Source organism: Dicentrarchus labrax, unplaced genomic scaffold, assembly GCF_905237075.1.
Source record: "Dicentrarchus labrax unplaced genomic scaffold, dlabrax2021, whole genome shotgun sequence".
Taxonomy (NCBI): Eukaryota; Metazoa; Chordata; class Actinopteri; family Moronidae; genus Dicentrarchus; species Dicentrarchus labrax.
Genome location: NW_026136701.1, coordinates 24,413,445 through 24,426,051, shown reverse-complemented (window position 1 = coordinate 24,426,051; position 12,607 = coordinate 24,413,445). Strand labels below are relative to the sequence as shown.

At 41.4% G+C, this 12,607-nt stretch overlaps 2 protein-coding genes and 4 non-coding genes across 15 annotated transcripts in view; 3 read left to right on the top strand and 3 right to left on the bottom strand.

Annotated features, from left to right (window-relative positions):
* Positions 1–12,607, bottom strand: part of LOC127354955 (E3 ubiquitin/ISG15 ligase TRIM25-like) — a 207,835-nt gene that overhangs the window by 157,440 nt on the left and 37,788 nt on the right. The window lies entirely within an intron of this gene.
* The window catches only part of LOC127353641 (double-stranded RNA-specific editase B2-like), a 39,009-nt gene that overhangs the window by 14,055 nt on the left and 12,347 nt on the right, over positions 1–12,607 (bottom strand). The window contains exons 2-3 of the mRNA XM_051383093.1: positions 3,783–3,869; positions 1,745–2,694 (exon numbers count right to left, since the gene is read on the bottom strand). Coding sequence (XP_051239053.1) covers positions 1,745–2,694; positions 3,783–3,869 — 1,037 coding nt within the window. The remainder of the gene's footprint in view (positions 1–1,744; positions 2,695–3,782; positions 3,870–12,607) is intronic.
* Positions 6,829–6,910, bottom strand: trnas-uga (transfer RNA serine (anticodon UGA)). Its single transcript has one exon. It is a non-coding gene; the product is annotated as a tRNA-Ser (tRNA).
* On the top strand, positions 9,674–9,755 carry trnas-cga (transfer RNA serine (anticodon CGA)). The gene has a single exon. It is a non-coding gene; the product is annotated as a tRNA-Ser (tRNA).
* Positions 10,766–10,846, top strand: trnas-cga (transfer RNA serine (anticodon CGA)). Its single transcript has one exon. It is a non-coding gene; the product is annotated as a tRNA-Ser (tRNA).
* Positions 12,040–12,121, top strand: trnas-uga (transfer RNA serine (anticodon UGA)). Its single transcript has one exon. It is a non-coding gene; the product is annotated as a tRNA-Ser (tRNA).

Below are 12,607 nucleotides of genomic sequence, written 5' to 3'. Positions count from 1 at the left end.
TCATTAATCACCCCAAACTCCCAGAAATGTGGACATGACCTCTGTGTTTAACTGTCTCATTTTGTAAAGAGCAGGTGTTTCTTTGGAGCGAAACTCTCTGGCTCAACGTTTTCTGGATGACAGTGGCACAAGGTCGTGTGTAATGAGTGTGTTAAACAATTATCTGTCAGATTATTATGCTCTTCACACCGCCTTCTCGCTCCACCTCAATCTCCTTGGTGTGCTGCCGCTCCTCCTTCATCCCTAATGTGCTGTAATAATGTTCATTAATGCGTCACGCCGCCTGACAGACAGTTCATATTGAAGGGGAGATGATGCTAAATGATCAGTTGGGGGAGGCCATGAAAAAAAAAGGTCTTCTAGACAAAGAGGGGGAGGGAAGCTTCTGCAAATTGTTAAGTTCTGGTGTGTCGGCCTAAAGCGGGGTAAAAAAAAATCACCTTTTTGTTCGAATTCAGAGCGTCAAAATGCATCAAAAATGTACCCTCTGCATCCTCCCTGTCTATGGATCCTCACATCAAATCCCCCCCAGGGTTTAATAAAGTATATACATGTTTCTTTTTAAGGCTTCGTATTCCTCTGCACATTTTGGGTGACGGTGTGGTTCTGCATGTTCAGTCGCCGCCTTCAGCTCCGTGGAGCCGATCTCGTGGACACAAATCTTCTTGTATTCATAAAGCACGACAGCAAAAGACGTAGAGGACAATTCTCGGAGGCTCTGAGACATAATGAAGTTGTTTAGATGCTACAGACGAGCGTACAGGACACCATCCGGCTCTCATGGCCTCAGGACATGATGGTCATGCTGATGTGCGGCACACTCCATTTGGTGGCACACGGCGCACCTCGGACCCATTTATCCAGACCATTTAGAAGACTGGCAAAAAGCTAAAGAGATAAAGATCGAATTCAGTGCTTGAAGCTGACGTGTCACCGCTAATGTCTCTGTGTGGGAAATGTGTCTTTAATGTGTGAAGGGCGTTTGCTGATACATCGAATCTGAGGTGGCTGACCATTCGTCTACAAATGGGTCAGGTGGCAATTTATGTGTGCAGTAATTATATTATGGTGTCTAGTTTTACGGTTTTTCTGTATTTTTGATGCTATTTTATTATTTTAACTCTTCAGAACTTGAAAGAAATTCAATTTGCAGACAGAAAATTATTCAAATGGACTGTATTTATCATGAAATGTACTTTTTTGTGCAAGAATTTTGTCCTTTATAATCTACAGCTGAGGCTGATGGTGAATGTTATTAGCGTTGCAGGTTGTTGGACATGTTAAAATCTTGATCTGATGGTGGCGCTTCATGTAAAGTCATCTGATCACCAAAGTTAGTAGGAGTCACTGTCTATGAATAACGGGCCTCTTTCACCATATTGAACTATATTTTCCTTCCGAACTCTGGACTTTCTTAACCTTGCGAGGCAGCTGGACTCACAAAATCCAGCTCATTGTACCCTACCGATCAGCACTCTGTGAGGAAGTACTGGCAGCTAGATGAAATAATTAGAACTAATTTTTTGAGAGCTATGAACATCTGTACCAAGTCCAGTGCCAATCCAAGGCCTTTTTCACCCTATTGAACTATATTTTCCCTTTGAACCATTAACTTTCTTGCTGTGAAGCCTCTCTAGCAACTAACAATCCACTCATGCCAAATGCAGTGTGCCTTCTTGCTAAAACAACAGACATCTTTAACTCTATACACTGTGTGGTGATAACAGAGGACTGACCTACTCACCTGAGGTAGCTGATTTTTGGCTCTGCTGCCCTGGAGGCCTGTGAACTTCCTCTCCGGTCCCAGACTTATGTTGTAAATACACTGTAGGGCGGCTGCTGCTGCCTGGGCCTTGGCCAGCCTCTTACTGTGCCCACACCCTTCAAACACCCTCCCCTCCACCCGAACCACCATAACAAAACTCCTCACTGGCCTGCCATGAACTCTCTCCGTCAGGCACATGTACCTGAGTCCTGGTCGCAGCTCATTGAGCAGCACCACTGGGCTGAGGTGCTCTAGAAGCGAGGTGCTAAGGGCTCGTCTTTTTGGGTTTGTCGAGGAGACCAAGTCCAGTGTGAGTCGGACGAGTCTTCTGTGGTTGTAAATGCTGGAGAAAACCTCGTTTTTTGCTGTGTTGCAGTGCAGTAGATCGCAGTTTTCACGCAACGATGGCTCAAACTCTTTGAGGAATGCGTCGGGGATGTCCAGTTTATCTGCTGTAAAATCCGTAGGAGTGCTGGCGAGGTTCCCCATGGTGGCGTGAGCCTGGGAGGCGTTTGGGAACTGGATGAATGACCGCAGAGCGAGTTCTGCGGCCCTCATCTTGGCCTGCTTTTTTGTGGATCCTCGGCCCTCGAAGCGGAAACCATTTACCTCCACACCCACAGAAAACACTGGAGCATGCAGCGGGCCAGTCTTTGACATGATCTCGTATCGCAGACCGGGTCGTAACTCGTTCAACTGCACCAGCGCGTTCTTCTGAGTGACAGCCCAGGCAGCTCTTTTACAAGTCAAGTGGCTTTGGTAGAGCAGCCGATCTTTTCCATCCAACAGCGGCTGCTTCCTCTTCAGAGCTCTCGGGCCGTGGATGGGGAAAGTTGTGCAAAAAGTTGATGGATGATACTTTCGTAGGAGGTCACAGTCCATCTGGATTTTATCATCCTGATTCTCGTTCACCTCCAAACTACTAGTACCTGCAGAAACATAACATGTAAGTAACGAGATGAGCCTACAGCCACATTAGCAGCCTTCTGAGACTGTACTTGATAACAGAGGTGCTTTGAGCTAAATGCTAACAATCTCACAATAAAAAGGTTGATGTTAAGTTAACATTTGCTAATTAGCACTTAACACAAAGTATAGCTGAGGCTGATGAGAATTTAAGTCATTAGTTGTGCAGGCATTTGGTCATTAACCAAAGTACTGGACAAATTTAATGTGTTTACATGCATTTAAAGGACCAGTATGTTGTAGAAAAGGACCTTCATTAGATTAAAATCTATCATTCTTATTTCCAGATGATTAAACACCAATGAAAACATACCTATGGATATTATATTGCATTTCTGCCAATAGATAGAGAACGTTAACTGGGGAACACGGTTACTGTAAACCTGAGTTTTGGTCATTTCTCAAATCTACCCAGAAACCCCTATATAGACACTCACAGAAACCAGGTTTCTAATTTGTATGACTGTTAAGAAATGGGCTTACTGGAGACAGCTGTAACTGCACTGACTGAAACTTGGTGCTAGATAAGTCATACTGAGAGGAAAATGAACGGCCATACAAGATCGAATTCATGAAACAATAAGTGGAGTCACAAATGTAAACCTCACGGTGGGACTTGAGGAAAAGTCAGGAAATCTCCAATTCATCATCTGAGGACCATGAATGCCTACAAGATTGCAATCCATCTGATAGTTGTTGAGATATTTCTCCAAAGTGGTGGACTGACCAACTGACAGACAAACATTGTACCTAAACCTAACCAAACTGCCACTGTTTCACAACGTTGACCTCTCAAACTTTATCTTGAAAGTCTAACTGGACGTTGAATATTAATGCTAACTTGATCGTGGAGCCACGTCCATAAAGGACCGCTATAGGCTCTCCGACCGCCAGTATTGTACAAGTATTTGTGGCATAATACGCAGTGTCTGGTGGTTACTTGGCATCTGTGGTTTCATGCTGATGGTAAACTAGCAGAATATGGCATAATTTCAGTTTTATTGGCATAAAAAAGCAACATCTTCAGAGTCCATGGAGGAAAAAGATTTACTTGAACTGTCTGCATCCTCAGCTGATGACGCTCCAGCATCCCAGTGTCTTATGGGACCGATGAGGGTTGATAACATGTTGCTCCGTCCTGAAAAACAGTATAAATACATCAGATTATTGAGCCTTTTCTCCACAGCATTACGCAATATCGTATACATCACAAATGGACAGATACAGTCGCTACCGTATAACTTGTATATAACATAAAAATTGGTGAAATGAGCCCAATTACAGTCGTGGTTCTAAATGCTCATACGCCATAGTTTTATATTCACTCCCAACCATAAAGGTAATGAAATGGACTGAGGTAAACACATTTATGGCGATAGTGCAAACGTAGTTAGCGTGGCTGGGAGGGCCATTAGACTTCCCACTAAATGGACGGAGTGGAAAACAAACAGAAAGGCGGTTTAGAGGCAGCCGGGGTAATTGAAAGGTGTCGGTGATAAGGACGGAGGTTTTCAGACAGGAAGCATCGAGGGGCTTAAACAGAATGAGAAGCTTTGTCTTATTAACCCAGTCACACCATTTTTGAATCAAACGCGGCCGTTTTTCATTAGATTTCAACAGATTTGGTGAGTGGTCTGAAAAAAAACAGATGTCCTCAGTGTGATAATAACAAATATATATATTTCACACACATACAACCATGTTACTCAAGATTTGGTGGTTTTTCATCTTTACCCACATCCTTTCTTATCTCCCACCAGTTTTCTTTGGAAACACATTCAATGAATCTGCTGTTGTTTTGTGAAAAGTGCTACGATGTAAAGTTTGGAGGATTACATGTGGACAATCTACCCTGAGGCGAGGACTGGAAACAACCACCAGGACAATAACAGATACTTTATACCAAAAACATATAAATATACACATATAAAGAAACATACAAAGATTTTTCCCTTTGCAGAAATAATAACCTGAATATTAAACATTCATGGTACCAGACTCCAACCAATAAGTTTATGGTTCAACTCTTGCATGACAAATCAAAATAGTGATATCCAAAGCATCAGAGAGGCCAAATATTTCTGTAATGTTACTTTTTATTTCATCGATTTGTGAGGCATCAAACACTTGTTGAATTGGTTATCCTCCATTATGAAACACAAATGATAAAACACACGTTTTGTGTCCAATTCTCATTAAATCAGGTCACTATTTGGGGTGATATCCTGTCGTCTGAGCCCGACATTAGTCTGTCCTTACTCGAACCGCTGTGTCCTTAAAGGATAGGATGCTATATTTTTCCCTAATAAAACAAAAATAAAGAAAAACCCCCAAACTCACATTTTCTGATTTGAGGATTTGGCTTCAGGAAACACCCGCAGCTCCACCACTGTAATAGACACCACCCCCCCACCCTCCATTATCCCCATTACCGCCCCCACCATTAACAGCTTTTTAGCAGCATGGCAGATAACACCACATACAACATAAACACAGAATAGGCTGCAATTATATTTGATATCTACTGTTGAATTAAATATTAATGTTAATGTCTGCCGCGAATAAAACATATAATGGATCAACATTGAGACACTATTATTCATTGAGGCCATAATTATCTGTAGGTACCGGTACACATTCTGTAGCAGTCTGAGAATTCATGTTATTTAGTTTTTTTTTTTTTTTTTTTTTTTTTTTTTTTTTTTTTTTTAAAATTTTAATTAATTAAAAATTTTTTTTTTTTTTATTTAATTTTTTTTTTTTTTTCAAAAAATTTAAAACAGCGATATTGCTTTTGTTTTTTAAAACAACATATTTGTATCAAATAAGATGACTATAAGATAATGAATGCATGTTTTTCTAAATGTTTTTGATCACGCTGTGGGTGATTTTACTGCCTGTTTTGGCCCATTTTTACCCCTGGTGACTGGTGATTCTGGAGGGCACTGCAATGCAAACTGAAAGTCATTAGAATAATGAAGAGTGCACACTAAACTATTCTGCATTAACCTTGCACCTTGCAGTTATATTAGGCGTGTGATGCCATTAAGTGGTGGGTTGATATGAGCGAGAGCTGTGAGATGGGATGTGAATGTAATGATGTGAGTCTGGAGCTTCTGAAGGCAGCGGCAGGTGGAGGTTGGAGATGTTTTAATGACCTGCATCATCACAGCTAATGGGGCCATTTATTTTGGGATGAAAAAGATAATAACTGTGTTGTCTTTGCGTTATATCGGCGAAGCCCTCACACCTTCCCACACTTTTCTGTCAGTTCCTCACTCCCACTCGCAGACACACTCCGTCTCATTCAAGGAGCACTTCATTAACCCACCCATTTGTGAATTGCAGTATTAGACTGTACACTTGGTTTAAGTAGAGGTTAACCAGGTTGCAACGTGACAAATGGTTTGCTTAATCTACCTGTAATCCTCGTCGGAAGCAAATCTACAAAATGCATTTGTGAAGCAATTTAGAGATTAAACTGCAGCTGCTGTTTTGCAACACAGGTGATATAAAGGTCTCTCTGTTTAAAACAATCAGAGCGGACTATACTTTCAGATGGTTACTGTGTCATTCTCTATCAGGTAGTTTGTCCTTTTCACTACTATATAAGAAAAAAAATACATATTGTGTAAATATGTATTCTAGCGACGTGATTGAGAAGTGACAGCAATTCACCTCTTTTGTGACTTTCCTTCACTTTTGCAGCGATGCTTTTATAGTACGACTGCATTTACAACTGGTTATAACATGTGGTCTGTATCTGAATGTATAATCTGGTGTAAACACATAGAAATGACTCAAACAGTATGAAACTTTAACCAAAACACAGATAGCAGTGGAGCTCCCATGCAATATCAGTAGTGATAAACACTGTCCCTCTCCCCGAAAATGTCAGTTTTTCTCTTGTTCCTACAGATGGATGTTTGATCTTCACTCACTGCGCAGAATGATGTATGTGCAGAGTTCGACACTCAAAGGACGTTTTCACTTTCACCTGCTGACAGTTCTTTGTGGGCCTACGAGGATGTTTTCTACATGTTTTAATCTGAGGGATCATCTAAGGGATCTTTAAGTAAATCAATAAGGAACCCAAACGCTGTGAGCAGGGTTTGAACCTGCGCGGGGAATCCCCATTGGATTTCAAGTCCAACGCCTTAACCACTCGGCCATCACAGCTGCACACTATATGAGTGTGTAGCCACAGAACAAATTGCAGACAGACAGATCACATCACCCAGAGCACATCTGTACGTTCGCATCATGACTGAATCTCAGCCAATGCCATCGATTGAAAGGTCACCCAACTCCACCTCTTCCTGCTCATCAAAAGCTGCAGTTAAGACCTTCCTCTGCACAGGACACATATGTAGACCTCATTTAGTCGTATTGCTTCAGTGAGAGACTCGTAAGATACATGAGGTACATGATGAGGCTCATGTGACTGAAAAAAGTTCCTCTACCGGCTATGATAATGTTCTCACAGAATAAGTATCATTAGCGTAGTTAGATCTTATGTCCCAGTACTATGAGTAGTGGGTTTAAGGTGCTTGTAAAGTTTGCATAAAGAGCTCATAAATGACGCGACAGAGCCCTCAATCACCTGTTGATTCCACAATGCGAAAGCCATGAGCCATGATTAAGTATTAAGTCCAATACCGTTGAAAGGTCCTTTGTATACAGCAATCACTCTCCGTTCTATCAGGTCAGTTGTACATCGCTCTGAGCCCCCATTGGATTTCCTGCATCAGCCATCACAGCATCCAGCAGTAGCAAAATCATCTTGTACTTGAGATAAATTTAATCAGATGACACTTTTCCATCTTCAACCTGCATTTATCTTTCATCTTTCCCCTCATGTTGTACATCCAGTAAAGGCATCACTTATAGCAGCAAGTGCAAACATTAATTAATGTTATTAATACTTCACAGAGCAGTCACTCAGAAACCAAAATACTGTAATTTACTGGACAAGAGACAAAAAGACAAAAGAGCTGAGGAGCGATGAGGACGGGGAAGCTTGCACCGCTTCATATTCCACAGTGCTTGTGTTTATCAAACCTTAGAGGCGAAGTTTCTCCATCCAGCCGCTGTTAATGAACCTTATTTAATAGAATAATGAAATTAGGCATGGCTGGGGGGCGAGAAGCACCCGCTCCCTGTCCGATGTGTGTGTGGTCTGACAGCTGTGGATAATCTCATTTGCTAAGCGTAATTAATGGCAAGTGGTTTCATTTACTTGTAATATGGACTGTCTTTCCTCAAGGGCAAAGAAATATGGAAACTTTTTGGAATAATTTCTCTATCTACTGCCTTCGTATTAGTAATGATATTTGTAATAGTAGATGTTTTGATGATTATTTTTTTTATCTAAGAATATTTCCATGGCCTTCCTTGCTTATTACATTATTTACTTCCCTGGGGTTTATATGAGCCTGAACACAAAGACTTCTCTGGTACAGTCTTGTTGCTTAGAAACCCCACTAAAAGGTATTTTTATTATTAAAACAGGACTCTCATGACCTACCCTACTCAAGCCTTCCCAATCAAAGTAACAGTGATGGTTCAGATGTAGGACTCATCCCATAGGGATTTACCACACAGAGTAATTATAAATCCCACAAAGACATTCCCTGCATAGCAAAGATTGGCCAGGCTACCGGACTCGTCTGGTGACATACAGAAAGCTTTTTTAAAGCTTTATACGTGGTATATTCTGACATCCGTTCCCAAGTTTAAGACCCATTCACACCTTGACTCAAGTGCCGGCTGTCACTTCACAGCCAGGTGGACTAACAACCCACCAGTGACCTCAAAAACCCCTCAAGGTGTAAACGATCCTTCAGAGGTTAAACGCCTGGGACTCTCCACCAGTCAGCTAGAACTGCCTCTCATCTTTTCTCTACTTGCCTTTGACATCGCAACTGTAGATATTAGGGGTGTGCACCTCTCCCTTCAATCCAATACCTATCTAGATACATGGATTATTATACGATTCAGGGACGATGCCATAGCATGACCATGTCATCTCACCAGGTAGGTGTTAAGATTTATCGTGCTACTAAGACTGGGAACCTGTCCAACTTTTAATTAAAAAAAGTTTGAAAACAAAACTATTGCACAGCGATAAGACTGTTGTGCATTTTGATTCTAAATATGCCATTGCCCAAACATAAATAATTGACAGTAACTGTAGAGACAGAGGAGAACAAAAGGTCTATAAGGCTTCTTCACAGTTAGACATCCAATATAAACCCCTTTCGCCACGAACGCAAAAAAGAAAGTTTCAGCTCTCACCACAGCTTTGCTGGCCGAGAGGTTAAGGCATTAGGCTCGAAACCCAATGGGGTTCAAACTCTGCTCACAGTGATGGGGCATTCACTATTTATAAAACTGATTCTTGTCTTCGATCAAATCAAGTCTGATTATGACTAGTTATTGATAAAGACCACTAAGTTAAAAAAACGAAACCGTAAAACCAATCTGCAGTCACATATTATCGCCATGAAAGCAACCACCTACTAAACAACTCTGTAGAAATCCGTGTCTGCCAGGTAAAATAGAGAATCGAGTGGTTAACGCGTTGGACTTGAAATCCAATGGGGTTTCACCGCGCAGGTTCTGCTCGCAGCGATATCTTAATTCGTATGCCTGTCTCTATAGGTAGTCCGCAGTATGTGTCTTTGACTTTAGACAGTCAAAAATGCAAGTTGCCGAAGTCATGGACAAACCAAGTGTGAACCTATCGTGACGTCACCCATTGGTTTGTGGTGTCCAATCCAATGGGAGTTCCCTGCACAGGTTCAAATCCAGCCAGAGAAGCAAGTCATGGACAAGAAGTATAATATTTGTGTATACAAAGTCTTTCCACATCTGTATAGACTGAACTGTTATGGCCATAACAATTCATATCGACTATCAAAACAGTGTCAGGGCTGTGGAGCTGTGATGGCCGAGAGGTTAAGGCGTTGGACTCGAAATCCAATGGGGTTTCCCCGCGCAGGTTCGAACCCTGCTCACAGCGATAAAATGCCTATGACATAGTCTTTAAAACTTCTTGAGACACTCCATGAAGTATTGACTTTCCTGTTTGAGGTGGTCACAGTCTGATCAGTCCTGAACAGCTTGGATCTCTGAGAGACTCAGCTGTTTCAATGCTATGCTACTGGAAAGTAACTAAGTTTCATGTTGTGAGTTGGGTTAATTGATCCATACAGTGCGTACAGAGTGGTTAAGGTGTTGGACTTGAAATCCAATGGGGTTTCCCCGCCCAGGTTCAAACCCTGCTCACAGCGTTACAATAGGTTGGAAGACACATTTTTCTTACAGTGAATAAAGTCAATCAATCGGAAAAGAAAGAACTAAAGTTAAAATATTTGACGGGCTAAAGAAAGACTTTGTGGTTTGACATTGTCTTTTGCGGTGCTCACAATGTCTGATTAATGGCTTGAGCTGCATGTTGTGACCGGTGGATTGATCCATACTGTGTGAGCATAAGTCATAAGTCACAAGTCACAGGTTATGGCCGTGATAATGGATACCTCGTAAACAAATGCTTTTAGATGAAAAGTCAGGGTGTGGAAGAGAAAATACAAGCACGGATTTACAGTTTGATGGCCAAGTGGTTAAAGAGTTAGACTTAAAATCAAATGTGACCTACCTTCATAGGTTTAAGCTCTACGCACAGTGATATCTCAATCTGTACAAAACTCTCAACCTACCCAAAATGTGTGGCTTTACATTATGCAGCGCAAGATGTTGGTTTCTTGTTTAAGTCAAGGACAAGTTGGACTTGAAATCCAATGGGACCTCCATGCATAGTTCAAATTCTACTCAGAGACAAGTTATACAGATCTCTCACAGTATGCTTTGTTTGATAGCCGTTGGCCCCAAACCTTTCATACAACGCATTCATGTCATATTAGAATTATTGTAATTATGAGTTTCCAGCTTGTACTTGTACTTGTAGTACTTTCGCGTCAACAATATTTAGCATTATTGGAAAGACAGAAACTCAGGCATCAGACAATCACAGCTGTGATGGCCGAGTGGTTAAGGCGTTGGACTCGAAATCCAATGGGGTTTCCCACGCAGGTTCAAACCCTGCTCACAGCGTAAATTTAGCACCGATATACCTGTATGAATTGACCTGTTCAGCATCTCAATCAAAAGATAAAAAAATTTTTTTTTTTTTTTTTTTTTTTTTTCTTTCTTTTTTTTTTTTAAAAAAAATTATTTTTTTTACCACTTTTTTTTTTTATTTTTTTTTTTTTTTTTTTTTCCCCCTCTCAAATAAATTTTTTTAGGGGGGCTTATTTTGTCAAAATAAATCCCTATCAAATCCTAACAATTGACTGACCTAGGAATTAACAGAGAGCAGGTGAAGTGCAGGCAGTCAGCCAGCTCAGAGCATCTCAAACAGTGAGACTCCAGGCCAGATAAGGTGCACTCATTGTAGCAAGGACATTAATGTCGAACAGTTCTCACTTTCATGCCGAGGAATGTTGTGAGCAGTGTGGAAAAAAAGTCAGAGATGCAGTTGAGCTGCTTCACCATATGCATCCAAGTAGGCATCCACCACGACAACAACTTTGTCCACCACCCAACTGTTTTTTTTCACTGTCAAGACTTGTTGGGTGAGTTTTCTCTCTAAACAATTCATGCGGGTCATCAAGCTAGCCGACCGAGAGTGGATTGCCCAGTGTCTTTACAACCCCACAGGACAGCTGAGGCAACATTTTTCCCAAAACTTGTTCCATCAACCTACTCCACCAAAGCCAATAACTGCACCACCTAATCCCATGACCTCTGTGGGCACCGATGTGGATGTGGGGTATTTCACTGAAGTGGCATCAGGGCAAAACCAATATGGACCACTCTAGGATCTGCACAAAGCTACAGGAAGTCATTGACTTTGACTCCAGGTACTACTTGGTCAGGAGGGACTACCCTAGGTGCAGTAAGTGCATAAACACTGTCTGTACTGAGGTGTTGAGTCAGTTGGATCCCGTCTACAGAAACAGGTTCCCCGCTGTTCTCACCACACAGCTGGCTCTGGACAGGGAACCTTTAAATGTTTCTGCAACTTAAATGTGTCTTAGAATAACTCAGGTCTGTGCTGATTATGACTAGTTGAGGTATTACAAAAAGAAAGACTAAAGTAGCTCCAAATTGAAAAATGAGCCACTGCTGCCAAACCTAAAATGCAGCGTATAGTCACATGTTATGGCCATGAAAGTGACCACCAACTAAACAAACGCTGTGTGAAGGATTCCACGTTTTCCAGTTGAAATAGGGGTGGTAAATGAGCTGTGATGGCCGAGTGGTTAAGGCGTTGGACTTGAAATCCAATGGGGTTTCCCCGCGCAGGTTCGAACCCTGCTCACAGCGATGGCTTTCTTTATGTTTGTTTTTTATATAATACACTCAAAGATGCAAGTTCCTTGCTTAAGTCAAGAACTTGTTGGGTGAGCTTATTCTCCCCAAACAATTCATATTGGTCATCGGGTCATTGAGCCAGCCACCCAACCTGAGAATGGATTGCCCAGTGTCTTTACAACCTTCCGTTCCTAAAACTGGTTTCATCTACCTAATCCACCAAAGCCAATAACTGCTCCACCTTATCCCATGACCTCTGTGGATGTGGGGTTCTTCACATGAAGAAAAATTAAGAAAAAAAAAAAAAAAACACCCCTTTTTTTTTTTTTTAAAGGGAGGGTTTTTTTTTGGGGTAGGGTAGTTATTTATCTCCGGTTTTTTTCCTTCTCCTTTGTTTATTTTTTGGGGTTGTAGCTCTGTTAGGGAACGCTAAAAAAAAATTAGTTTTACTCGTTACAGCGGTTATTTACCCGCTTAACATTTAAACGTAGACTAGTT